This window comes from Ahaetulla prasina, chromosome 9 (genome assembly GCF_028640845.1).
Source record: "Ahaetulla prasina isolate Xishuangbanna chromosome 9, ASM2864084v1, whole genome shotgun sequence".
In the NCBI taxonomy this organism is placed as follows: domain Eukaryota; kingdom Metazoa; phylum Chordata; class Lepidosauria; order Squamata; family Colubridae; genus Ahaetulla; species Ahaetulla prasina.
In genome coordinates, this window is record NC_080547.1 from 16,629,621 (window position 1) to 16,657,099 (window position 27,479).

The following is a 27,479-nucleotide window of genomic DNA, read 5'->3' on the forward strand; positions in this document are numbered from 1 at the left end:
AAATCCCCAGATCCACCATCTCAGCCCCAAATACAGAAGAACCCTACTTGATGATCCAAAGTTTTCCTGCTGGCTGGAAGATGGGTGGGAATGGTGGCATCAGGAGACATGGACAAGTCTCAGCAACCTTCCCAATGTATCCTTTGAGCAGGGCTCCAAAGTGTCCTGTGCGACTCAGAAGTCTGCACCCACCCACCCTTCCTTCCTTCCTTCCTTCCTTCCTTCCTTCCTTCCTTCCTTCCTTCCTTCCTTCCTTCCTTCCTTCCTTCCTTCTCCTTCCGTCCATCCTTCCTCCCAGTTTTCCTTCCTTCCTTCCTTCCTTCCTTCCTTCCTTCCTTCCTTCCTTCCTTCCTTCTCCTTCCGTCCATCCTTCCTCCCACTTTTCCTTCCTTCCTTCCTTCCTTCCTTCCTTCCTTCCTTCCTTCCTTCCTTCCTTCCTTCCTTCCTCCCAGTTTTCCTTCCTTCCTTCCTTCCTTCCTTCCTTCCTTCCTTCCTTCCTTCCTTCTCCTTCCGCCCATCCTTCCTCCCACTTTTCCTTCCTTCCTTCCTTCCTTCCTTCCTTCTCCTTCCGTCCATCCTTCCTCCCACTTTTCCTTCCTTCCTTCCTTCCTTCTCCTGCCGTCCATCCTGCCACTTTTCCTTCCTTCCTTCCTTCCTTTTCCTTCCTTCCTTCCTTCTCCTTCCTTCCATCCTTCCTCCCACTTTTCCTTCCTTCCCTCCTTCCTTCCTTCCTTCCTTCTTTCCTTCTCCTTCCTTCCTTCCTCCCTCCTTCCTTCCATCCTTCCTCCCACTTTTCCTTCCTTCCCTCCTTCCTTCCTTCCTTCCTTCTTTCCTTCTCCTTCCTTCCTTCCTCTCTCCCTCCCTTCCTCTCTCTTTTCTTTCCTTCCCCTTCCTCCCTCCCTTCTTCTTCCCTCCCTTTCCTTCCTCTTTCTTTCTTTCCTTATTTTTCCTCCCTCCCTCCTTCCTCTCTCCCTCCTTCCTTCCTTCCTTCCTTCCTTCCTTCCTTCCTTCCTTCCTTCCTTCCTTCCTTCCTTCCTTCGCAAACCAATCCCCACCGGGGCTCCTTTCTCCCTCGCCCAGCCCGCTTCCAAGGCGCCGAGTCCTGGAAGAGAAACCCTAGAAGACCATTGCGCATCCAGGTGCCGCCCGAGGGGTCGCGCGCCAAGCGGGGTAGGTGGGTAGATTGCTCCCTTCCCCTTCCCCTGGAAGGAAGCAGCACCCTCCGCCGCCGTCTCCCGCGGGGCTCCGCTCCAGCCTCCCGACCAAGTCCCCGACCGCGGCGCTGGCAGGGTTAACGTGCGTGGGAGGGAGGGGAGCGCGCGCTACCGCCGCCGCCGCCGCCGCTCTCGCCGCTCCGGCGTGTCCTTCGCGCAGGGCGCTGCATGTGCGAAGTCTCCCCGGTCGCTGTGGCTGGACCGGGGAGCCCGCGTCCTGGTCAGCGATGGAGACGCTGCCATGACAACCCGTCGGTGGGCGCGCGCGGGAGGGACCGCGGAGCGGAGGCGCCCGGCGAGCGGGGCGAGAAGCGCGGCGGGGATGCCAGAAGTGGCGGCATCGGCGGCAGGCTCCTGCCCGCGTCTCCCGCCCGCCCGCCTCTTGCCTTAAGCCGCCGGCTGCTGGAGGTGGCGGCCGCAGCCTTCCCAGCAGCGGAGCCGCACAAGCTCGGACGGCCGAGGAGATTAAGAGACGCAGAGCGGCGTCGGGGCTCCGGAGCATCTTCGCCCGCTTGGCTGAAGAACGAGGGAGCGAGTTCGCGGAGGGGAAAGAGCCCCAGCTGGGGCGCCTCCCGTCTCCTTCGGCTCTGCTTCCCCGAAGCGCTCCGCCACTGTCTCGCCCGCGTCCTCCTGCCTGCCTCCTCGGTGGGGGCGCAGAAAGTTTTGCCGTCGGAGCCTTGCAGCCACTTAGTCCGGTTTTTTTTGGGGTTTTTTTTTTTTTTTGGTTTTGTGTTTTTGGAACCCGGACCGACTAGGAGAGCTCGGAGCTCCCCCGCTTGCCCCTGGACGGACGGCCCGTCTGCAGCCGCCCTTCTCCCCCCACCCCACCCTACCCACCGCGCCTGGCATCGGGAGACCCTCTGCCGGACGCCCCGCCTCTCCGAAGCTGGATTTTACCCGGCCGCCCCGCTAATAGTCGAGCAGCCTCAGCCCTTCGCCGCGTAGAAGCGCCCTCGGGGGGCGGGTTTGCTCTTGCTCCGCGCTCGCTGCCACCGCCGCCCCTCTCCGTCAGCATCGCCTCCCGCCCCGCTACCGGCGCACTCTATCTTAGCCTGGAAGGACGTCTCTCTGCATCCCAGGATGGGGGTCGGGGGGTGCTTAGTCCTGCCTTGGCGGTGCCTGGTGGTCGTGTGTCTCAGGCTGCTGTTCCTTGTGCCCGCAGGAGTGCCGGTGCGCAGCGGAGATGCCACCTTCCCCAAGGCCATGGACAACGTGACGGTCAAGCAAGGAGAGAGCGCCACACTCAGGTAGGAACAGATCGCTTTTTGGGCTACTCTTGATGACCTCCGGGGGTCTCTTGCTATTGGGGGTGGGGCGTTTCCCCCTCTGAGGTGGGAGTGGGGGGACAAATCTCTGACCAGCGGGTGGGGAATCAGTTGGAAACGGACCTCTTCCGTGGTCCCAAGCCAGCAGGAGCTCCTGCTAGTGGCTGGCACTGCCCACCCGGGGAGTTGTGATGTGATACCCAAGCATGGAGTTGACTACTTGCTTGCCTGGCTGGAGAGGCAAATTCTGGGGAGGTTGCAAAGACATTGCCTCCGGGTACCTGTGGCGAGGGTGGGGGTGGGCGTTGAAAGACTTTTCGAGGGTGGTGTGTGTGCTCCATGTAAGATGCTGTTGTTGTGGCTTGCAAAGGAATATGATGGTTGCAGCCGTGGTGGAACTTACGATGGGAAGTACTGTGAGAGGGGAGAGAAGGGTGAAGCCTTTTCCTTCTGCGTTTTAAAAGGATGGGATGTCGGGCAGTTGGGCAGCCGAGTTTGTGTGAACTTGCAGGATGGATACCTTTAAAAGAACTTCTGGAAATGGGTGGGGTGCCAGCTTGGGCATGGACAATGTCTTGGGGGATATATTTGTGAACGGGTGGGTGAGAAAATAAGGGGAGTGGGTCTGCCCTGCATAAATGCCCTTCTTCTCCCCTCTCTCAGCTCTCCAATTCCTGGTTCTAACTGGTTTCTGGAGTTTTGATGTCTCTCCCGTGATTGCATCGATTGCGTTTGTGTTTTCTGGACCGATCTGTTAATATCAAACCAGCCTTTGGACTACTGGAGCTGCTCGGATGAATTCCGATAAGCTGCTTCTCTTTTCTCTGGCACACAGTTTTTATTTTGCACTCCTTGGCTGAGAAAGAGATGCAACGGGGCTCATAAACAGATGTCTTACTTTCTGTGCGTGTGGGCGTGGGTGTGGGTTTGGGTGGGATCAACAATGCAGCCAACTTTCTCTTTGCCTTCCCTGAGTAAATTTACAAGCATGGGACTTCTGCAAAAAGGAAAAAAAAAGAAAAAAGAAAGGGAAATTCTTGCTTCCAGAAGAATCCCCCAAAAAGCACCTGTGAGTTTGCAAGGAGCAATGGGCTGGACTCATCTTCATCTTGCAAAGATTGAAAGGATGGATAGTTTAGCCCTTGTACCAGAATAAAAACAGGATGAGTTTGGAAGCATCCGAAAGAGGAATTAATTCGATGAGTTAATTTAGAATCCTCTGAACTGGGCGTAATACACATTAGTTGAGTGGTCCAAAATGGAACCATGTGGCTCATCAAGTGGCTACCAGTGGAAAACATAGACAGACAGACAGACAGACAGACAGATAGAATTCTTTATTGGCCAAGTGTGATTGGACACACAAGGGATTTGCATAGGCTCTCAGTGTACATAAAAAGAAAAGATACAATTCCAAGTGTGCCCAATCACACTTGGCCAATAAAAAATTATATTCTATTCCTATTCCTATTCTATTCTGTTCTGTTCTGTTCTGTTCTATTCTGTTCTCCTCCACTCCACTCCACTCCACTCCACTCCACTCCACTCCACTCCATTCCATTCCATTCCATTCCATTCCATTCCATTCCATTCTATTCTATTCTATTCTATTCTTATTTCATTCATTATTCCATTCCATTCCATTCCATTCCATTCCATTCCATTCCATTCCATTCCATTCCATTCCATTCCATTCCATTCCATTCCATTCCATTCCATTCACTATTCTATTCTATTCTATTCTATTCTATTCTATTCTATTCTATTCTATTCTATTCTATTCTATTCTATTCACTCATCAAGAATCATAAGGTACAACACCTAATGATAGTCATAGGGTACAAATAAGACCTTTAAAGACCTAAAGGCTGCCCAACAGGGTTGGTTTAGTGAGTAGAACTCCTAGCAGAAATCCCAGCCAATCCCAGCAGAAATCCCTGCCAGTTCCTGAACTGGACCATCCAGAAAGGTTTATATAGTTGGCTTTGGTTCAATCTATAAAAGCAATAACGTTTATTGTTCTCTACTACCGCTCAGCCTGCTTTCAATATTTTATTCCCTGCACCTAAAATCCCATGTTCATACATCATAGAGAAAAAGAGGTATTTAAAGGATGGAGTCTTCATGAAAATGTGCTTCAGTGGTGGGTGTTTGTGATAACTGAGGTCTCTAATCGGGTGGCTAGCATTATTTCATTAATATGTATCAATGGGCGATGGGAGGGAGGGACAATGCTTTGCATTATGTAACAGCCATCTGAAGCCCTGAAGCCTGGATAGATGGTTTCATTTCTTCAAGGATTTACAGTGAGGATTTGACATTACCCTGTGTATGTTTTATAGTTGCCTTTCTCACCAAGAAATAAGTTGAGTTTTTTTTTTATCAATTCTAGCCTGACGTGTCCATCAGCCATGTCTCCATGCAGAAACTAGTCTGAGCTCTTTTCAGTTGTAAAGGTAACTTGTCTTTGGACAAACCCTTCCATTTTATCCCCTCCCAATGATAGCCCTGTGCAGTAGGTGGCACCCCAAATCTTCTTGTGACAAGTCTTTCATGGACAAATGAGGACAAATATAAGCAGCTTTCTGTACTCTGCTGATGAATCATCAAAAGGAAGAGAGCATTCAATTGCCACCAGTAAACTCAAATCTCCCTCCCTCCCTCCCTCCCTCCCTCTCTCTCTCACACATACACACACACACACACTCAAAAGTAAGGTCCACTGGACAGAGGAATTTATTTCTGCATAGACTAGATATAGTTTAGGAGCATCTCCATGCCTGATTTAAACGGGTTTAACACAGGAGTGAAATCTACTTACCTTCCTTACCGGCTCGGGAGTGCACGTACCGTGTGCATGCGCAGAAGGTAAAAAGCACATTAATTCCTGGTTAAAACCAGGAAGTAATGACACCCAGGCAGGTGGGTGGAGCTTCGCTCTGCCATCGCTACCAGATCGCTGAACTACCGGCCACGATTGCTTCCGGATTGTGCGATCCGGTCCTATCTGGTAGCATTTCACCCCTGGTCTAACACTAGTTGTTGCATCTCTTCAACTGTAGCTATTTTCTGGAATAAGATAAGGGATCCCCTGCAGGATTGTCAGCCAACCCATTAGGGAGAATCCTAGGCATTAGATCCTTAAGACACGTGAGGTCAACTTTGTTGTAGGATCTTGTGCTCTCATCAGCGATGCCAGAACAAGCCTTGTCATCGGTTGACTTCATTCTTCATTATACTTGGTTGATGGACCTATTTCCTGGCGTCCTTCAAGCCAAGTTTTCCAAGATTAGGAAAAGAAGCATGACATCGGTAACCCTACAACTGAGCTTGGTTGCGGTAGGAGGACGCAGTTCAACGGATGAATTAGTTTTAGCATCTCTGTTTTCCCTCGAGGAGCTATAGAGAAAGTCCAGAGTGTAACAGTAAGACAGTTGGAAGGGACCTTGGAGGTCATCTAGTCCAACCCCCTGCTGACGCAGGAGACCTGTACTAGGGATTTGAACTGCCAAACTGCCGACCTTTCTGGTATGAAATTACTTTGCTACAATAAATCCAGCTTTCTCCCCATGGCCATTGTATGGTCTCCATTGTCCATTTGTGTCCATTTTTGTGTTTGGAATGTTAAGGGAGATGTTTATTTATTTATTTTGTCGAGTACATATTAGATAATATATATATAAGTATAAGCATGAATTGAATACATAAAATGAATACAATTAAAGGGAACATTAGGACAGGGACGGTAGGCACACTGGTGCTCTTATGCACGCCCCTTACAGACCTCTTAGGAATGAGGCGAGGTCCACAGTAGCCAGTTTTGCGGGTTTTGGGATGAGACCACAGAGTCTGGTAGTACATTCCAGGTATTAACAACTCTGTTATTGAAGTCCTATTTTCTGCAATCGAGTTTGGAGTGGTTCACTTTAAGTTTGTATCTATTGTGTGCTCCTGTGTTGTTGTGGTTGAAGCTGAAGTACTCATTGACAGGTAGGACATTGTAGCAGATGATTTTATGAGCTGTGTTCAGGTCATACCAAAGGCGGCGTAGTTCTAAATTTTCTAAAGCCAGAATTTCAAGTCTGGGGGCATAAGGTATTTTGTTGCGAGCAGAGAAGTGGAGGACTCTTCTTGTGAAATATTTCTGGACGCGCTCAACTGCATTAATGTCCGATATGCAGTGCGGGTTCCAGACAGATGAGCTGTGTTCGAGAATTGGTCTAGCAAATGTTACATTAAGATGTGTACATTAAGACTGCGCTACAGGGGGAGAGAATGGCAAAATGTTTAATCTTGGTTTGCTGTTGTTGAACTCAGTGTGTTTTGTGAATCCAGTTATTATTTTTTCCCCCCCACTTTAATGTATTGTCTAAACCCTTTCAAGGAGGTTAATTGTGTAAGCCGTTAAAGAGTGTTGAAGGAATGAAGCTTCTGAATCTGTCGAAGAGGACACGCATTTTTTGGAAATGGCCATTGCAGTTTCTTAAATGGATGCAAATTTTGGAACATAGAGGAGAGCAGGCCGTGCCCTGGGAAGGACCGAGAGCTGTGGAAGGCCTCATTCAGTTTCTCAATGGCCCATTTGTTGGTCCTCCCAGCTGCTAGCTCATCATTTATCTCCCCCCCTTTTTTTTCTCCCTGGGACAGAAAGACCCATTGGGGTAGGCAGACAAATCACATTCATGGCGGGGGGGGGGGGAGCCATCTTCTCCTTGGCCTTTTCCAACGGTCTGGTACTAACTATTCCTTTTCTTATCATAGCAGGAGAGAAGATGATTAAAGTTTTGAATCCAGGGCAGATGGAGAGACAATGAAAGAAAGAGAGAGATGAGTAGTCCAAACATGGTGGATGTTTGGGGAGTTCAGAACTGAATTTGCAGTCCATTCTCTCTCTCTCTCCCCCCCCCCTCTGTCTCTCTCTCACACACACACCTCTACATGCACACACCTGTTTTGTTCATTGATTTTTCAGTTATGTAGAAAGCAATTATTAACAAGCTGGCCATTTAAGATGGAGACAGATGATATGGGTTTGGCTGTCATTGTCAGTGTGTGTGTGTGTGTGTGAGAGAGAGAGAGAGACAGAGAGAGAGAGAGAGGAGAGAGAGAGAAGAGAGAAGTGACAGACAGACACACAGAGAAGAGAAAGACAGAGATAGAAGAGAGGGAGAAAGAGAGAAGAGAAGAGACAGAGAGAAGAAACAGAGACAGAGAGAGGAGAAAGACAGAGGGAAAACAGAGAGAGAAGACGGGGAGAGAAAAGGCAGACAGAGAGAGAATAGAAGAGAAAGATGCACACAGAGAGAAGTGACAGACGGACAGACAGAGAAGAGACAGAGAGAGAGAGAGAGAGACAGAGAGAGAGAGAGAGAGGAGAGAGAGAGAAGAGAGAAGAGACAGACAGACACAGAGAAGAGAAAGACAGAGAGAGAAGAGAAGAGAAGAGAGAAGAGACATAGAGAAGAAACAGAGACAGAGAGAGGAGAAAGACAGAGAGAAAACAGAGAGAGAAGACGGGGGGGGAGAGAAAAGACAGACAGACAGAGAGAGAAGAGAAGAGAAAGACGCACACACAGAGAAGTGACAGACGGACAAACAGAGAAGAGACAGAGAGAGAGAAGAGAGAGAGGAGACAGAAAGAGAGAGAGGGAAGAGACAGACAGACAGACAGACAGACAGAGAAGAGAGAGAGAAAGAGAAAGAGAAGAGACAGTCAAACAGACAGAGAAGAGAAAGACAGAGATAAAGAGAGAGGGGGAGGGAAGGAGAGAAGAGAAGAGAAGAGACAGACAGAGAGAGGAGAGAGAGAAAGAGAGAGAGAGAGGAGAAAGACAGAGAGAGAAGACAGAAGACAGAGAGCGAGAGAAGAGAAAGACAGACAGAGAGGGGGAAACAGAAATGAGGGCTAAAGGTGATTTGGTAGAGACTCCTTGACTTCTAACTTAGACACAAATACCATTTATTATTTCTTCCGAACAGATTTTAGTCCTTGCCTCAAAAGTCACACAGAACCTGTCTAGAGGTAGAAGAAAAGCTATTTGCATGACTGCTCTGGAAGGGAAACCTCAATACCTGGAAAGGAAGAATTGTCTGCTTGCTTTATTCACTAAGGCTTGTGCAAAGAGGTGCTTTGAAATGTAGAACAGCCCCCTGTGCAAACTATCGCTTTCTGAGTACTTTTGAGTACCTTTGAATAGTTACAGTAGTTGTGGGGTTGTTTTTTTTTCTTCTTCTTCCCCATGTTCATGTAGCTGCTCTAGGAGAGGGTGGGTGGATGGAGAATCCATCTGCCTCTCCCTTCGGCATGCAATAACATGCAGCCACTTCATTTCTTTTAGAAAAAATAACTATTATCAGGATTACTGTAAGAATAGCTCAGCGCTTCTCATGTGCCTGGGTTTAAATAGATGTCAAACTGTGGTTTATTGAATAAACCATGACTGGCGAGATTCGGTAAATTTGCTAACTCATAAATGGTCGACTTAGAAACAATGGCTTGTAAATGGCCGAGGCAAAAAACCAAACAATTGCACCTGAGCTTAGCCGATGCTGATGAGGATACGTGGGTTGTATCCACGTAGTAAAAAAATGAAGGCTCTTACTTAAGAGATTACAACGCAACCCAGGACTTGTGTCGGCTTAAAAGCCCAGGCAGTTCTAGGCTGCATTCATAGAGGGATAGAATCATGATCACCGTGAAGTGTTAATACCGCTTTATAATGGCTTGGTAAGACTGTACTTGGAAAACTGCATCCAGTTTTGGTCGCCACAATATATATTAAAAAAGATGTTGAGACCCAGGGGTGAAATCCAGCAGGTTCTGACAGGTTCTGGAGAACCGGTAGCGGAAATTTTGAGTAGTTCGGAGAACCAGCAAATGCCACCTCTGGCTGGCCCCAGAGTGGGGTGGGAATGGGGATTTTGCAGTATCCTTCCCCTAGAGTGGGGTGGGAATGGGGATTTTGCAGTATCTTTCCCTTGCCATGCCCACCAAGCCACGCCCACAGAACCGGTAGTAAAAAAATGTGGATTTCACCACTGTTTGAGACTGTAGAACTGGGGCGTCAAACTCAAGGCCGGTGAGCCAGATTCGGTCCGCAGGGTGCTTAGATTTGGCCCGTGGGGCCGCCTTGGAAATAGTGAAGGACTGGCCCGCAGTGCCTCTGCCAGTAAAAACAGTGCTTGGGAGGGCCGTGGGCAACCCTCCTGAGCTCTGTTTTCGCTGGTAGAGAGTTGCAGGAAGCCGTTGCAGCCGAAAATGGAGCTCAGGAGCCCGTTTTCATTGGCAGAGCATTCAGGCCGCCACAGGCGCCCCCAACATGAATGACATACAGCTGGCCATGCCCATCCTGGTCACACCCTCCACAGCCCCCTGAGGTCAAATACAACCCTCAATGAAATCAAGTTTGACACCCCTGGACTAGAAAGAGTGCAGAGAAGAGCAATAAAGATGATTAGGGGACTGGAGCAGTGGTGGGATTCCAGTAATTTAACCACCGGTTCTCTGCCCTAATGATTTCTTCCAACAACCAGTTTACCAAACTGCTCAGAAAGTTAACAACCGGTTCTCCCGAAGTGGTGCGAACTGGCTGAATCTCACCACTGGACTGGAGGCTAAAATATATGAAGAACGGTTGCAGGAACTGGGTATGTCTAGTTTGATGAAAAGAAGGACTAGAGGAGACATGATAGCAGTCTTCCAATATCTCAGGGGTTGCCCCAAAGAAGAGGGAGTCAAGCTATTCTCCAAAGCACCCACAAGAAGCAATGGGTGGAAACTCATCAAGGAAAGAAGCAACTTAGAACTAAGGAGGAATTTCCTGACAGTGAGAACGATATAACCAGCAGAACAACTTGCCTCCAGAAATTGTGAATACTCCAACACTCGGAATTTCTAAGAAGAGATTGGGCAACCATTTGTCTGAAATGGTGATAGGGTTTCCTGCCTAAGCAGGGGGGGGTTGGACTAGAAGACCTCCAAGGTCCCTTCCAACTCTGTTATTCTGTTATGCTGTAGATGAGGAATAACAAATGAAACCCAGCATCCAGCTAATTACATTTGGAGCATTTTGAACAATCTTCTCAGGAAAAAGAAACACAATTAAAAAGAAAAGGTTTATGAACCGCTATTGGATCAATAGCCACTTTTAAAAGGTATTTTCAAAATACTCTCAGCATTGAAGTGGCCTTCAGCCTCTCCTGTAGTTAAGGTTGAAAAAGTAGCTCAAACATCTTCTACAAAGTTCTACTATTATAATACACCAGGCCCTATTCCATGCAGCTTCTCACTAAAGTAGCAACTATTGTAAACAGCACAGGAATTCTACAAGCAAATTACCACAGTTAGGTAAAGGTAAAGGTTCCCCTCACACATACATGCTAGTTGTTCCTGAGTCTAGGGGGCGGTGCTCATCTCCGTTTCAAAGCCAAAGAGCCAGCGCTGTCCAAAGACGTCTCCGTGGTCATGTGACCAGCATGACTCAACGCCAAAGGCTCACGGAACGCTGTTCCTTTCCCACCAAAGGTGGTCCCTATTTTTTCTACTTGCATTTTTTACGTGCTTTTGAACTGCTAGGTTGGCGGAAGCTGGGACAAGTAATGGGAGTTCACCCCGTTACACGGCAGCACCAGGGATCCGAACCGCTGAACTGCCGACCTTTCGATCGACAAGCTCAGCATCCTGGCCTCTGAGCCACCGCATCCCTTGCAATTAGAATGAAAGAAAAGCATTATATTATCTACAACGGATTCATAGCCTCAAGGGGACACATTAAGCCTTCTTTCTACAGAACTAAGCAAATCCTATTTTTTTCTCTTCGCCATCTCAGAAACAAGGTTGTTGGTACCAGTAGCATTTTTTGGGGGGTGGATGGGGGAGTTTGCAGCTCCAGACTTTTGAAAACACATTACCTGAGCGATCTTAGGGCTGCAATCTTAGTCTTTTGCCAGCAGATGGCCAACTCTGATATTTTATTTTCATTTGCAGATGGTCTTTCTTCTATAACTTGGAATGATGGCATACAGTGGCAAAGTCTGAGAAATAGGCATCTAAGAAGGAGGAATTAAACTGTTGCTCTCTCCTTTCTTCTTCTGATTTTCCAGATGGACGTTGTTATTCTTCCGGTAAATTATTACTTATTTAGCATATGGCATACAATGTCAGGGAAATCTACAAATGCTGGACACACAATGCAGTCCTGACAGCCTAGATTGCCAGTTCATTTTGTGCGTTTTGTTTGCCTCTCATCTGTCCAGGTCTGCTCCAGGTGTGGGTTCTACTTATCTTTACTACCGGTTTGCAATGGGAGCACACATGTGCGTGCTTCTGCACATGTGCAGAACACGGGTGGGTTCTACTTATCTTTATTACCAGTTCACAACGGGATCACAGGTGTGTGTGCTTTGCACATGCGCAGAACAGGGGTGGGTTCTACTTATTTTTACTACCAGTTTGCAACGGGATCATGCGTGCGTGCATGGACTTCTGCGTAGGTTCAGAACAGGGGTTCTACTTAGCTTTACTACCGGTTCACAATGGGATCGTGCGCGCACACGAGTGAAGCGAGCACACGCGCCAAGCTTCTGCACATGCGCAGATTGCCTTCTCATCCAGCTCTGAAGAAGCTTCTTGGATGAGAAAGGGAAACGTCTTCAAAGAAAAACCAGAAAGTCCAGTTGCTTCTTGAAAAAAGCACCTTTGGGACTAGCTTGGTAATGAAACGTTCAGAAAACAACCCACAAGCTCAGAGAACAAGCCTCTACTCTCAACTCATTCTGTCTCGTGGAGCTAGGATTGAACCACCAAAGTACAGACCATTTCTGGCCAGCAGTTCCAGTGTGATTAAGCCACTGCTCCACTGCATCCCCTTCCTTCGTGTATACTGCACGAGTCAAAAAGAGGGCTGTGAAAATATCTACAGACCCCTCGCATCCTGGTTTGTAAACTGTTTCAACTCCTACCCTCAAAACGACGTCATAGAGCACTGCACACCAGAACAACTAGACACAAGAACAGTTTTTCCCCAAACACCATCACTCTGCTAAACAAATAATTCTCTCAACACTGTCAAACTAGTTACTAAATCTGCTCTACTATTAATCTTCTCATCGTTCCCATCACCATCTCCTTCCACTTATGACTGTATGACTGTAACTTTGTTGCTGGCAATCCTTTTGATTTATATTGATATTGATCGTTTCCTAATTGCTTATATGACTATCATCAATTGTTGTACCTTATGATTCTTGATGAATGTATCTTTTCTTTTATGTACACTGAGAGCATATGCACCAAGGCAAATTCCTTGTGTGTCCAATCACACTTGGCCAATGAAGAATTCTCTTCTCTTCTCTTCTCTTCTCTTCTCTTCTCTTCTCTTCTCTTCTCTTCTCTTCTCCTCTCCTCTCCTCTCCTCTCCTCTCCTCTCCTCTCCTCTCCTCTCCTCTCCTCTCCTCTCCACTCCTCTATTCTATTCTATTCTATTCTATTCTATTCTATTCTATTCTATTCTATTCTATTCTATTCTATTCTATTCTTCAGTGGAATTCTTTTATAACATTGCTGCTTTCTGGTAGTCAGTTGAAGAGTACTGGTGCCAATGTCTTCTAAATCTAAATCTCTTCCAGTTTTCTGATTATGCTTCTGCGCTGATGCCTTATCTCTACTTTGCAAGCACTCACTGCCTTTTAATCCTTAGTATTTATTTTTAGTCTCCCCATCTTCCCATTCCACTTGCTGCTTCTACATTTCCTTTGCAGTCCCTGTGCTTTCAGCCCTTACATCTGGCTCAATTCTTTGACTGCATTCTGTGATAACTTGCTGCCAAAAAATCATTGGGCTTCTTCTTGCCAAAACTGTTAGCCAAGCTATCTTTCCAAACCTATTTGCTGATTCCTGAGTTCAGGCAACCGAGTTGCCTGGGAATAGCCAGAGAGTCAACTCGGTTAAAACAGAATTGATGGATTAGATGAGGAATTGGAAACTGGAGTCTCTGTCATTAAGCTGGTGTCAACTCTTTTAGTGAGCACATAGAAAGATTTTCTCCATGACAATCTTTCATGGTCTTTCAACAATGGTTGGAAACTAATCAAAGAGAGAAGCAACCTGGAATCAAGGAGAAACTTCCTAACAGTGAGGACAATTAACCAGTGGAACCGCTTGCCTCCAGAAATTGTGGGTGCTCAATCACTGGAGGTTTTTGAGAAGAGACTAGACAGTCACTTATCTAAAATGGTATAGGTTCTCCTGTTTGAACAGGGGGTTGGACTAGAAGACCTCCAAGGTCCCTTCCAGCTCTGTTACTTCTATTCTATTCTATTCTATTCTATTCTATTCTATTCTATTCTATTCTATTCTATTCCATTCCACTCCACACTTAGTCTAGTCTGGTCTAGTCCAATCCAGTCTAGTCCAGTCCAGTCCACTCTACTCTACTCTACTCTTATTTTACTCTATTCCTATTCTATTCTATTCTATTCTATTCTATTCTGTTCTGTTCTGTTCTGTTCCGTTCCGTTCCGTTCCGTTCCATTCCATTCCACACTTAGTCTAGTCTGGTCTAGTCTAGTCCAGTCCAGTCCCCTCTACTCTAGTCTACTCTACTCTTATTTTACTCTACTCCTATCCTATCCTATCCTATCCTATCCTATCCTATCCTATCCTATCCTATCCTATCCTATCCAATAGAAAGTCAATTTTAAAAAGTCCAATTGTTTATTTGCTTATACCTGATAGACAAAAACTTGCCAAACTAAAGTTATAATCTTATAAGTGACAAGATATACACTGAGCAATTCTAGGGTGTGATTGTCCCAAACGTCTTCCTCCATTCCCCATCAGGTTTGGCACTTCACAGTCTCTTGATCCAGGTAACTTTCTGGGATAATATAAGTCCAATTATGATTCTGCAATTTTTTGGGTGCCTTCCAATACTGTATGTTGCTTCCCTTCTCTCTAACAGCCCACATGCATTTTCTTTATTCACAGGAATTGTAATTATCTCCGGGATTGTTAAATATCAGAGTTAGCACCAACGTTCTTTCTCTTTTCCCTTGAACTATCTTGTACCTCTGAAAGGAAAATAAGTCATTCCCCACCCCACATAACTCATCATGGAAACCAATTTCATGGAAGCCTATACGTATATTTGCATAGATTTACTTTCTTCCCTATAATTTCTTTAAAAGCTTCTGAATTCTTTACTATTTGGACTGCTCTCATTTCCTATCCCTTCTCCCCTTTTTTGCCCAAACCTCAGCATGTTGGAGGTTTGCATGGACTCAACACATCAAAAGTTAGGGTAGATACCACAGCAGAATTCAAGAGCCTGTAAGCTATAAAGTGATTAGCGTCACTGCATGCAAGAACAAACTCCAGATTGAGCAGCCATGGCAAGAGACAATTCACAGCTGAACCTTGGGCAGAGCAGTTCGATTTCATTAAATAATTGGAGAGGCAAGAAGAGGCCCCGAACTCAAGTTGGATTGGGAATTCATATCCTCTGCTGTTGCAAATGATTCCTCAGCGGACTTACCTAACTGGAGAAGTGTTATGGTTTATTATTCCTTAACCAACTTACTGTTCCTGAAGAAATGCATTCAGCAACCTCTGAAGCATCTAGGCGAGGCACAAACGAAGCTTGTATGAGTTGGTAGGGGAAATTCCAGGAAGGGCAGAAATAATTTTGGGATGCTCATACATTGTGTAATGCACGGCGCCTCAGGTGCAAGCAGCCAGAGCTACTTTCTGAATAGCCTAAGTCAGTAATTTTATGTTTTATGACCTACATTACAAGAATCTGGGAATGACCAGATGAGGCTTCGTGGATCATGCGGGAGGTCACGTTTATGTTTCCTGTGGGTGTGCAATGACTCCAAGCTAGGCTCCTGCTTGATCCCTCCTTCTAGGTTGGCAGGCAGTTTCCAAACACAGCATCATCATATGAAGGATATTTTCTTTTCTTTCTTTCTTTCTTTCTTTCTTTCTTTCTTTCTTTCTTTCTTTCTTTCTTTCTTTCTTTCTTTCCTTCTTTCCTTCCTTCCTCCCTCCCTCCCTCCCTCTTTTCCTTCCTTCCTTCCTTCCTCACTCCCTCCCTCCCTCCCTCCCTCCTTTCTTTCCTTCCTTCCTTCCTTTCTTTCTCCCTCCCTCCCTCCCTCTTTTCCTTCCTTCCTTCATCTCTCCCTCCTCCTCTCCCTCTCTCCCTCCTTCCTTCTTTCCTTCCTCCCTCCTCTTTTCTTCCTCTCTCCTCTTTTCCTTTGTTCCTTCCTTCATTCCTCCTCTCTCCTTCTTTTCTTCTTTTCTTCCTTCCTCCCTTCCTTCCTTCCTCCCTCCCTCCTCTTTTTGTTCCTCCCTCCCTCTTTTCCTTTGTTCCTTCATATCTCCCTCTCTCCCTTCATTTTTTCTCTTTCTTTCTTTCTTTCTTTCTTTTTTCCTTCCCTCCTTCCCTCCTTCCCTCCCTCCCTCCCTCCCTCCTTTCTTTTCTTCATTTATAAAGTTTATTGGCTGCCCTTCTTAGTACATGGTAACTCTGGGCAGCTTGCAATCATAACAGATAAATATGCATATACTAAAAACATAAATAAATGAATACAAGCAAACACTGTGATCCAAGTACAGATGGGAAGGGTAGGGGACGGGTGAGTGGGGAGGTGGGATCTGTTGTTACCTGATCAACCACTTCAACTGTGATGCTTCCTCATTGGGACTCCAAGCAAACTGGCAGTGCCAGGTCTTACAAAAGACCAGGAAGGTTGGGGCCAACATCCCATCAGGGGCCGGGGGGGGTAAGACGTTCCACAGGGCAGATGCATTGGCAGAGAAGATCCTTCTCCTGAACCTCATTAGCGAGAATAATTGTATGAAGGATCAGTTCAACCCTCCGACTATTTGACCCTCCTTGCCCAATGGAGACAAGAAGAAAGAGAGGAAGTAAGTATGCCGGGGGTGGGCTGCTGGGGGTTTGGGAGAACATCTAGCTAAGATTCAGTGCAGTTTGGAGAACCCCCAAATCCCACTCCTGGCTGGCTCCACCCACCCACTCCTCCCCTCCCAGGAGTCCCCACGGGGCCCATTTTGGATGCAGGTAAGTGCATGGTGCGTGTGGAGGTTCGGGGAGGGTGAAAAATGGGCCTACTGGAAGTTCAGAAAAAACAGAAATGAGCCCGTTTCTGGCCTCCGGAGCCTGAGAAGGCCGTTTTCACCCTCCAGTAGGCCCAAGAAAAGCCTCCAGGGCCTGGGGAAGGCAAAAATGCCCCCCCACCATGGTGCAGGAGACCACACCCACCCAGTAACCGGGCAGAGAACCCCTTGCTAAAATTTTTGAAGCCCACCCCTGAAGGATGCCCACAATGGACTCTGGGCTCACTCACCATCAGCACGGAAACCTTATCAGAATGTGTCTGGATAAACACTCCCCCCCCCCCCCCCCCGGGAATGTAGGCTCGAAGAAATGAAAGCTTCCACGGTCATGTTTTACACCAAATGTATGAATGAGCATGAATCACGGGTTGGACAAACAAACAAAGCAACAATTCATGCCTGTACTTGCACGTCTCCATTTCTCCCTCCGTTAGCAAGTTTATTTATTTTTTTGTTGCGAAAAGATGTGTGACATTGTGTTGTGGATAATGGGTGTCATTCATTGGTTTGGGTAATTATTTTTTTTGGCCCTTTTTTTAATTGAAAAAGTTTTACAAAAATATTTTTTCAGCAATTATCCCCCCCCACCTCCCTCCGCTCTCCCCCCTCTCCCCTCCCCTCCCTCGACCCTTCCCCCACCCCAGACTTTCCAGAGCAAAATACAGGGTATTACATCTAACAATCATAAGCTAGAATACAACAATAAACCATCACCCATAACTTCTCCTTTCCCCTTTGCAACCTTAACTCCCCTTTCCCATTTAAACAAATACACTAATACAGTACAATTCCTACAATCAGTCATAAGCTATTTGATACTTTTTAGTCAGATATTTGTTTCGAATATAATCAATCCAACTTCTCCATTCCAATATATATCTTTCTTGTGAATGGTCTTTCAAATACGCTGAAATTTTTGCCATTTCTGCTAAGTTCGATACTTTAAGTGTCCATTCTTCAGTTGTAGGCAAATCTTTCTTCCAATATTGTGCAACCAATAATCTTGCTGCTGATATTAAATTTAAAATCAGTTTAGTCTCTATTACTGTACAGTCCGTAATTATACCCAATAAAAATAACTGTCGTGTAAACTTTATCTTCTTTTTCAAGATATTCTGCATAATCCACCAAATTTTTATCCAAAATGCTTTGATTTTTTTACAAGTCCACCATATATGATAATAAGTAGCATCATCACAATCACATCTCCAACATTTAGCTTGCATATTCGGATCCATACACGCCAGTTTTTTAGGATCTAAATGCCATCTATAAAACATTTTATAAAATTTTTCTCTTAAACTTTGTGCTTGGGTTTTTGGCCCTTTTTAATGTCCTAGCGAGGTTTCATAGATTTACGGTTTTAAATGCACCGGTATACACGAAAGCAAAAACGTGCGTTGCTATAATTAAACCAACCGCAGAATTGCATGTGAGAAAAATAACACAGTAACGGACTTTAAAGTACGCGTGCCTTAAATAATTTCCACGAAATAGTTTAGTAAGTCAAGGTGCTTTCGATCAGGAGCTGCATTTTTATTCCCACCCCCCTTTCTTCTTTCACTCTCCTTTCTTAAAATATAAATTCTACGGAAGTGAAAATTAAAAATAATAATAATAATTATTATTATTATATTTTGAGGTACTGCCAGATCGATCTATATCGCCATTTATAATCCAGAAATAATTGCACCGGAGTCAGAGAAAACAATGTTATATCTCCTGGAATCAGTAAGCGTTTATTGTGTGAAAATTTGCACCTCATTAAAAAGGTGTAAGCCTCCCCTGGGTCCAGATGGAAGGCTTAGAACTGTAGATTTTATTCTGCCTCCTTTCTCTAATCAACACCTTCTCTCCTTAACTTTTCTGTTGTGAGACTCGCACTGCGGTGACACAGACACTGCTTCTTCCTCGTTCGGGCTGGCTGTCTCAGAAGTCACGGTAGACCCCCTCCTACGCGGCCCAATCTGTCAAAATTTATGGAGACATAACGTAAAAAAGGGAACTGTTCTGACCCAGCTCCCCAAACTCGACAAACCCTCTGAAGTGAACTCAAAAGATATCTTTATTCGGAGCGCCAGCAGCCCCTGCAAAAAGTTTCTCTTTCAACGCAGGCTAACAAGTCCATCCGGCCGGAAAATGAATAGTTGTCTGCCACATCTACTTATCGCTGGTCCTGTTGTGCCCCCGAGCTTGTTCTCATGGAGGAGGAGGACTCAGAGAGCGAGGGAGAGGAGCCGACAGGGCCTCCCTCTCCAGATCCCTCCTTCCTGGCAACGCCTCAAGTGCCGGCGGAAGGCCAGGAAGAAGGCGTGTCAGAGCCCCCACAGATAGAAGACGAGGAGGATCAATCCTGGATTGACCCTAGGCAGCATCGGCAAGAGAGGCGTGCACAGCAGAGGAAGAGGTGTGGCAGGCCCAGAGAGTGCTGAGTCACTGAGCCATACCCCACAGGGGATAAAAGTGGGTGGGGTTGCCATCTGGCCCTTGTGACGGACAAAAGCTACTAAGGGTGAACTGCATCGTGTGAGCTTCAGACAGGTTTTGGATTTAAGGTTTGGATTTTCGTGAGTAACTCTTGACCATTCTTTAGACTCCTGGTTGCTCCGGCAATGGACTGTAAACACGCTGACTCTTGATAAACTTGGCCAGCTCTTGGAGAGTAGCTGCCAGAACTTTCCTCTGCCAAAGGAAACCAGGCCAACTTGAAAATAAATTGCTGGCAGATGTCCTTCAGCGCGTGTGTTTTCTTCGGTAAGGTGGAGGGGACAGAACAAGTCCCGTCCTTTTATCCCCAGAGCTAGGGTAGGGTTTTGCTAGCAGCGGTGGCTCTTCCGCCCCAAGGACCAGCCCATTGATTTCCGCTGCTCTCCTCCCCTCTGCCTTCTGCGCATCCACACGTCAGGCACTGGACCCAGCTGTTCCTCCTCTTCCTCATCAGCCACCTCCAGATCTGAAGGCTGACGGAAAGCCCAGGCTCCATCTCTGTCTCTCTCTCTCTCTGTGCCAGCTCCATTCCCTCTTCCGCCTCGGAGCTCTCAGATTGCCTGGCTGCTGACCCTGACTCTTACGCCTCCTCCTCTTCTGATTCAGCTGCTGGAGGGGCCGGTGGCCGACAGGCCAGAACAGGAACGTTCCTTTTTAAATGAGGTCAGTTCCTGGTGTATTTGATCATTCCTTTCTTATTATTTGTTTTCGTCAACCTGTAGTGTAGCCTAGAGCTTTGCAGTCTTCTAACAGTCTCCTATTGAAGTTCCAAACAGAGCCAAATTTCCTTAGGGTTTCAAAATCATCCAAGGTCAGTTAACTGATGCTTCTTAACTGGACATGGTGGCTTTTTTTAGCATCAGGTCAACCATCCTCTGAATCCGACACAAAAAGACCCTTTGTATATAGCAATAGCAATAGCACTTAGACTTGTATACCACTTTACCATGCTTTACAGCCCTCTCCAAGCGGTTTACAGAGTCGGCTTCTTGCCCCCAACAATCTGGGTCCTCATTTTACCCACCTCGGAAGGATGGAAGGCTGAGTCAACCTTGAGCCTAGTGAGATTCGAACTGCTGGAAGTGAGCAGTGAGTTAGCTCTGCAGTACTGCATTCTAACAGGCAGGAGCCTGTTCCCAGTGTGCGCATGCGCAGAGCTTGTCAGACGACAAGAACAATTAAGAAAACAGGGTCGACTTGAGAGTAAGGCTTGGAGACGATTGGGCCCCTCCCATAAGATATAAAAGAGGAGCGAACGGGACGTGAGCTTTTGCAGGAAGCAATTAGTTCATTCTGATTGGTTCAAGCTTTGAAAAGTTCTGTTTTGACTCTGTGCCAAGTTTGGCCTTGCCCTGCGTGTGGGAATTCTTTTTCTAGCAGCATTCCAAGGGAGATAAGGAAGCCTAGGTCAGAACGGATCTTATGGGTTTGATCTGAATGCAATGAATTTAAGACATCCCACCTTTTTAAGACATCCCACCTTTTTAAGACATCCCACCTTTTTGTCCTAGACGTCAACAGCTGGATGGAGTTTGTCTCCCATAATTCCAAGCAGTGGTCTATCTGGCTGGGGAATTCTGGGAGATAAGGCCATACCTTCCCCCCAATAGCAGTAAGGCGCACAGCCTCACAGATTTTGGAGCACTTTTCTTCATTCTGCAGAGGAATGGGTCTCTGGATTTGTACCCCCAAAATACTGCCCTGATAGCAGAATTGCCTCACAAAATGTTCTCGGGGAGATCTTCCTCAGATAAAAAGTTACAAGGAAGATTAAAAAAAAAAATGCCAGCAAACTTTTGCAATATGCTTTGGTAAGGAGGCTTTATTCCTTAATTACAAAAAGCTGCAACCTTCTCAATTAACCAGGGGTAGATCCTATTTTCTGATAAATGTCCTGGATAAATCAGTCCTCCCATTTTTTTACCGTTTGTGTAGGACTTATTAAAACTCTTAAGCAGGAGTTATTAAAAAGAGAGCTTGTCCCGGAATTTGACTTTCCTCCCAGGTTTTCTACAAAGTCAATTTCCAAGGAGAAAGAACTTTTTAGGAGCAAGGCAGAATTTAGATTTTGGTTCCGTGTGTTGCTGTTGGAAGAAATATCCAACTGGTTCAGTTCTAAATGCTATTGCTAAGTGCTAAAGAAGGAACCTTGAGTCGATCAGGCTCAAACTGGTGGCAGTTGGCAGAGTTAGTCTGTAATACTGCATTCTAACCACTGCGTCACCATGGTCCGTCCTTCCTTCCTACCCTCCCTTCCTCCCTTCTTCCTCCCTTCTTCCTAACTTTGTCTTCTTTCCTTCCTTCCTTCCTTTCTTTTCTCCCTCCTTTGTTCCTTCCCTCTCTCTCTCCCTAAATCTTCCTTCCTTCCTTCCTTCCTTTCCTCCCTCCATTCTTCCTAAATTTGTCTTCCTTCCTTTCTTTCTTCCCTCCTTCCTTTGTTCCTTCCCTCTCTCTCCCCCTAAATTTTCCTTCCTTCCTTCCTTTGTTCCCCTCCTCCCTTCCTCTCTCCTTCCTTCTTCCTAAATTTGTCTTCCTTCCTTCCTTCCTTTCTTTACCCCCTCCTTTGTTCTTTCCCTCTCTCTCTCCCTAAATTTTCCTTCCTTCCTTCCTTCCTTCTTCCTCTCTCCCTCCCTTCTTCCTAAATTTGTCTTCCTTCCTTCCTTTCTTTCTTCCCTCTTTCCTTCCTTCTTTCCTTCCATTGGTGGGTTTCACTTACCTTTGCTACCGGTTTGCTCACGTATGCGCAGAGCATATTTGATGACATCTGGGCGGGAGGGCGGAACCCCCTGCCACTGCTACTACCGGTTCACGCGAACCGAGGTGAAATGGTAGCAACCCACCACTCCTCCCTCCCTCCCTCCCTCCCTTCTTTAGCACTTAGCAATAGCATTTAGACTTCTATACCGCTTCACAGTACTTTACAGCCCTCTCTAAGCAGTTCACAGAGTCAGCATCTTGCCCCCAACAATCCGGGTCCTCATTTTACCGACCTCAGAAGGATGGAAGGCTGAGTCAACTTTGAGCTGGTCAGGATCGAACTCCTGGCAGTGGGCAGTGAGTTAGCCTGCAATACTGCATTCTAACCACTGTGCCACCACGGCTTGCTACCTTATTACTAATACATCCCAATTTTGCTCTGAAATGAGGGTGATATGCGGTTAGAATTACAGTAGAAACTGCATAATTAGAAGCCAGGCAATGAAATTTCAGGCTGTTATGTATTTTTGGTAACATCCTTGATTGAATACATTCACCTCAGCCAAATCAGTTTCCAGAGAATTCTATACAAAAAAAATTTAAAAATAAAAAAAATTACCCAGAACGAGCCAAACTTCCATGGATGCAGACAGCAGGAGACTTCAAGCCTTCCCATGGACTGTATTTAAGTTTGTTCCCAAAAACTTTTCTGAACCTTTCAAAATGATCTATTTACTTCTTAAATAAAGCCATAAATTGTTGACAATCCAAACAGCTGTCATTATATATGCCTTTATCATGCTTGGCTGATGCATGGCTGGTCTACCCAGCATACAATTCCCTTCCCCTCATCCATCCTTCTTTCCCTCCTTCCCCCTCCCAGTTTTATAAACCAATCTTGGTTCTGTTTGGATTTTGGCAGCTTTTCGTGATAGACGCTGGCCATTTAACAATTTTTTTCCCTCTCCTTACGCACATACACACAAACACACGCCAACACCACACATTCACAAAGCAGAGCTCTAAAGAAGTGGATTCTGCTAAGGCTCAGAAAAACTTAGCCATTGTCCCAAATTTCTCCCAAAAATATATTGGGGAAGTAACTGAATATTCACGGTCTATAGTACTATACAGTCAAGAGCCGTGGTGGCGCAGTGGTTAGAGTGCAGTACTACAGGCTACTACTGCTGATTGCCGGCTACTTACAGTTTGGCAGTTCGAATCTCACCAGGTTCAAGGTTGACTCAGCCTTCCACCCTTCTGAGGTGGGTAAAATGAGGACCCAGATTGTTGGGGGCAATATACTGACTCTGTAAACCACTTAGAGAGGGCTATAAAGCACTGTAAAGCAGTATATAAGTCTAAGTGCTATTGCTATACAAGGGGTGGGCAATTATTCCCCCTTTAGGACCTGTGGATGTCAACTCCCAGAATTCCTGAGCCAGCTGGCCACTCAGGAATTCTGGGAGTTGAAGTCCATAGGTCATGAAGGGGCCATAGTCACCCATCCCTGGCCTGTACCAATGTTTCCCAATCTTGGCTACTTTAAGAGAGGTGGACTTCAACTCCCAGAATTCCTCAGCCGATGTGCAAAGTTAATGGGGGAAAGCTGGATTAATTTAACAACCAGGTGAAGAACTGCAGCGCTGGGCTTAACAACTTTTGACTCACCGAATGACTCACGGAACGACTCACCGAGCAACCGCTTTGCTTAAGAGCGGAAATTCTGATCCCAGTTGTGGGTTGTTGTAACTCAAGGACTATCTGTAGTTCAGAGTGTGTAAAAGCTGCATCACAACTTCATCTGCGATTATACGAGTTTTCTATGGTTTTTTTTTTTTAATGTGCCGATCTTGCTGCAATTTTTGCACTTTTATTTTTTTCTGAAATTCACTGTCCCTCCCCCCCCTCCGTTAAATGGGGCTTTGGCACTGCCACAGCAGGGAGTTGGAAGCTATTTCCAGCCCTGGCATTACCACACACACACACACACACACACATACACACACACACACCAGCCTGTTTTGCAAATGTATAACGCAAGTAGAGAAACGAAACAAGGAAGCTCCTTGTGTTGTGTTGGCAAGCTTGGGGTCATTAAGCCTTGCGAGTTGTCTTGTGTGATGATTGTGGGTGCCTGTTAGAGTGTCCGTGCATATCTGCGCAAATGTGTAAGCCTGAAACGGGGAAGTCTGCGCCTTCCCTTCAGGGCCTCAGTTTCCCCATCTGCAAAGTGACAGTCCTAATACCCTCCTGCCCACTGAGTTCCCTGATTGTGAAGTGCGGAGCTGAGCTAACATGTTATTACTGCTGCAATTTCCCCCCCCCCCCCATCTTCCTGCCATTAAATCTTTGCCGGGGAGAGACGAAGGCGAGCGACTTCTCCTTTGTGTATGAACGCTAAAAGTGCAGGGATTAGCAAAGGACACATTAGCCCAGCCCTGTTCTTAGCGCTGCTATCATGCTTCAGCCTAACTTCCTCCCCACCTTAAATAAAATGCAAAGAGCAGCTAAATATATACCTGCTAAGAGGTACATCTCTTTTTTTCTCTCTCTCTTTTGGAGGCGTGACTGGGAAAAAAAAATACCTCCAGGGAAATTAGAGCGGTGGGTAGAAGCATTTTGGGTCCTCTCGGCTGGCATAATAATTTATTTTTTTTTCTTCCTCCAAGGGAGATGGTATTTAACTTGTCTTGCCTGCTTCCGATAGTTATAATTATGTGCCCACTAATTTTACTGCAGAAGCAGAGATATTGATGGGTGGGGAGAGGGACCCAGAGTGGTGGATCTGATCCAGTGGTGGGTTTCAATTTTTTTTACTACTGGTTCTGTAAGCGTGGCTTGGTGGGTGTGCTTGGTGGGCATGGCAGGGGAAGGATACTGTAAAATCTCCATTCTCTCCCCACTCCAGGGGAAAGATACTGTAAAATCCCCATTCCCAGCCCATTTCAGGGGAAGGATACTGCAAAATCTCCATTTCCTCCCCACTCCAGGGGAAGGATACTGTAAAATCCCCATTCCCACCCCACTCCAGGGGAAGGATACTGTAAAATCCCCATTCCCTCCCCACTCCAGGGGAAGGATAATGCAAAATCCCCATTCCCACCCCACTCCAGGGGAAGGATACTGTAAAATCCCCATTCCCTCCCCACTCCAGGGGAAGGATAATGCAAAATCCCCATTCCAACCCCACTCCAGGGGAAGGATACTGTAAAATCCCCATTCCCTCCCCACTCCAGGGGAAGGATAATGCAAAATCCCCATTCCCACCCCACTCCAGGGAAAGGATACTGTAAAATCTCCATTCCCTCCCCACTCCAGGAGAAGGATACTGTAAAATCTCCATTCCCACCCCACTTCGGGGGAAGGTTACTGTAAAATCTCCTTTCCCACCCCACTGCATGGGAAAATTACTTCAAAATCCCCATTTCCTCTGGATCAGTTGGGACTCAGGAGGCAGAGAATAGATGGGGGCGGGGCCAGTCAGAGGTGGTATTTACTGATTCTCCGAACTACTCAAAATTTCCGCTTCTCCAGAACTGATCAGAACCTGCTAAAACCCACCTCTGATCTGATCCCTTGGTGAAGCCAGTTTCCAGATGATGGTGTGATGTTTGTTGCTTGGGTGGCTTCACCGTGGTCTAAGATGAACGAGGAAGAGAAGAGGGATGTTAGGCCCTGGACCTGCAAACCAGAGTGCTCATAGCTCTTTACAGATCATTGGATAGACAGAGTTGGCACTCAAGACTAGAACTAATATGGAGTACGCTTAATGGCATTTCAGAGTATTTCATTGTTCAGATGTCCTTCTGCAACTTAGATATATTCTAGCTCCCTTTCCTTTCCTTTCCTTTCCTTCCTCATACTCTATTCTTCTTTCCTCCCTCCCTCCCTCTCATTTTTCCTCCCTCTTTCTTTTCTTTTCTTTTCTTTTCTTTTCTTTTCTTTTCTTTTCTTTTCTTTTCTTTTCCTTTCCTTTCCTTTCCTTCGTTCCTTCTTCCCTTCCTCATACTCTATTCTTCCTCCCTCCCTCCCTCTCTCCCTCTCATTTTTCCTCCCTCCCTCCCTCCCTTCTGTCTTTTCCTTTCCTTTCCTTTCCTTTCCTTTTCTTTCCTTTCCTTTCCTCTCTTCTCCTCCCCTTCCCTCCCCTCCCCTCTCCTCACTCTAGGCTTACCTAATGCCAAACCCAGTTGGGTGACCTTGGGCCAGACACTTTCTCACAGCCCTAGAATGTAGCCAAGGGCAAAACACTTCTGAAAAGCCTTCCTAAGAAAACTACAGGGAGTTGTCCGGACAGTGAGCTGGAGTCCAAAACTCAGAGAAAGAAAAGGAGAGAGAGAGAGAGAGAGAGGGAGGGAGAGGAAGGGAGGGAGAGAGGAGGAGGATGGGGAGGGAGGGAGGGAGAGGGAGGGAGGGAGGGAGGAAGGAAGGAAGGAAGGAAGGAAGGAAGGAAGGGATGAAAGAAAGAAATGAATGCTTTCTTATCCAGAGAAGGATGTAAGTGATGGATTCCCCAACACAGCAATGGAGAAAAGTTGTCCAGGCTCTTGATGGCTAATTTTGTTTTTGAGAGGAATAACAAGCTGCCTTAGGCAAAATTCATTTTGTTATCCAAGTTAAATTTTAACTCCAGGCAATGAGCCTAGAAAACTGGCATCCATATACCGCCACTACGGTGTCGTGTCCCACTCCTCCGCTGATGGCCAGGTCAGGGAAATCCAAATCAGGCTTGCCTCTGCAGCTCTGCCCAAAGTCCTAGCAAAGTCCTCAGAGCAGGCAGGAGACCAGTAAGTGACTTCAGCAAGATAAGTTCGACTTTGCCTGACTCAGAGAATGCCAGAAAGCAGATCCTTTATATAGGCCATGGGGTGTGGCTCCATGACTCATTAAGGCCTGCCCCTCCCTTCCTTCTGTTGCCTCCGCCTATCCAGTCTTCTGATGCGAGGGTCACTCCAATCAGCTGTTGGAAGTAAACTTTCCTCAGGCTCACATGCTGTGGAGGAGGGGGAGGGGTCTAGCTGCTCCGTTTGCCTGGGCATGGAGCCAGAGCTGGGGCCGGGGGATGCTCCCTCCTCTGCAGCCTGCTTGGGCATGGAGCCAGGGCTGGGACCGGGAGGTGCCCCCTCCTCTGCAGCTTGTCTGGGCATGGAGCCAGGACTGGGGCCGGGAGGCATACATTCCTCCGTGTTCGGGAGCAGATAAGCAGACCCCGGCTGCGGTGAGAGCGGACAAGACACAACATACGGCATCTTCATGGTGCTACTCCCTAAGGCTCAAAACCTCCAAGAGATTGTTGCCACAATCCAAGTTGCCTGCACAGTCAGCCAGCGTTACCAAGTTTTTCTAGGAAGGGAAGGGAAAAAGGCCGAGGACGAAAGAGAGAGACGGGATGGGAAAGAGTCCAAAACCCCGAATGAGACGTTTGATCAAAGTTCAGCTCTCCCAGGAGGATGAGTTCTTAAATCAGGCTCAGGTAATCAGCAACCACAACATGCCCGGGGAGGGGGAGGGACGGACAGAAAGAGGAATGTGGTATAGCTAAGATTTATGAGCGTTCAGCTGGGCCAGTGTTGTTTTCCCAGCTCCAGAAGAAGTCACAACAAGCGGTCCTTCCCTTCCCCTCCTTCTCCTGACTTATTTATTTATTTGTGTATATATTAACTCTCTTTCCTCATCCCC

At 46.6% G+C, this 27,479-nt stretch overlaps 1 protein-coding gene across 3 annotated transcripts in view; it reads left to right on the forward strand.

Annotated features, from left to right (window-relative positions):
- Positions 1-2,294: 2,294 nt before the first annotated feature.
- LOC131203861 (opioid-binding protein/cell adhesion molecule) overlaps positions 2,295-27,479 on the forward strand; it is a 541,096-nt gene continuing 515,911 nt past the window's right edge. For all 3 annotated transcript variants that reach the window (XM_058194544.1, XM_058194545.1, XM_058194543.1), the window contains exon 1: positions 2,295-2,461. In XM_058194544.1, the coding sequence (XP_058050527.1) occupies positions 2,295-2,461 (167 nt within the window). The remainder of the gene's footprint in view (positions 2,462-27,479) is intronic.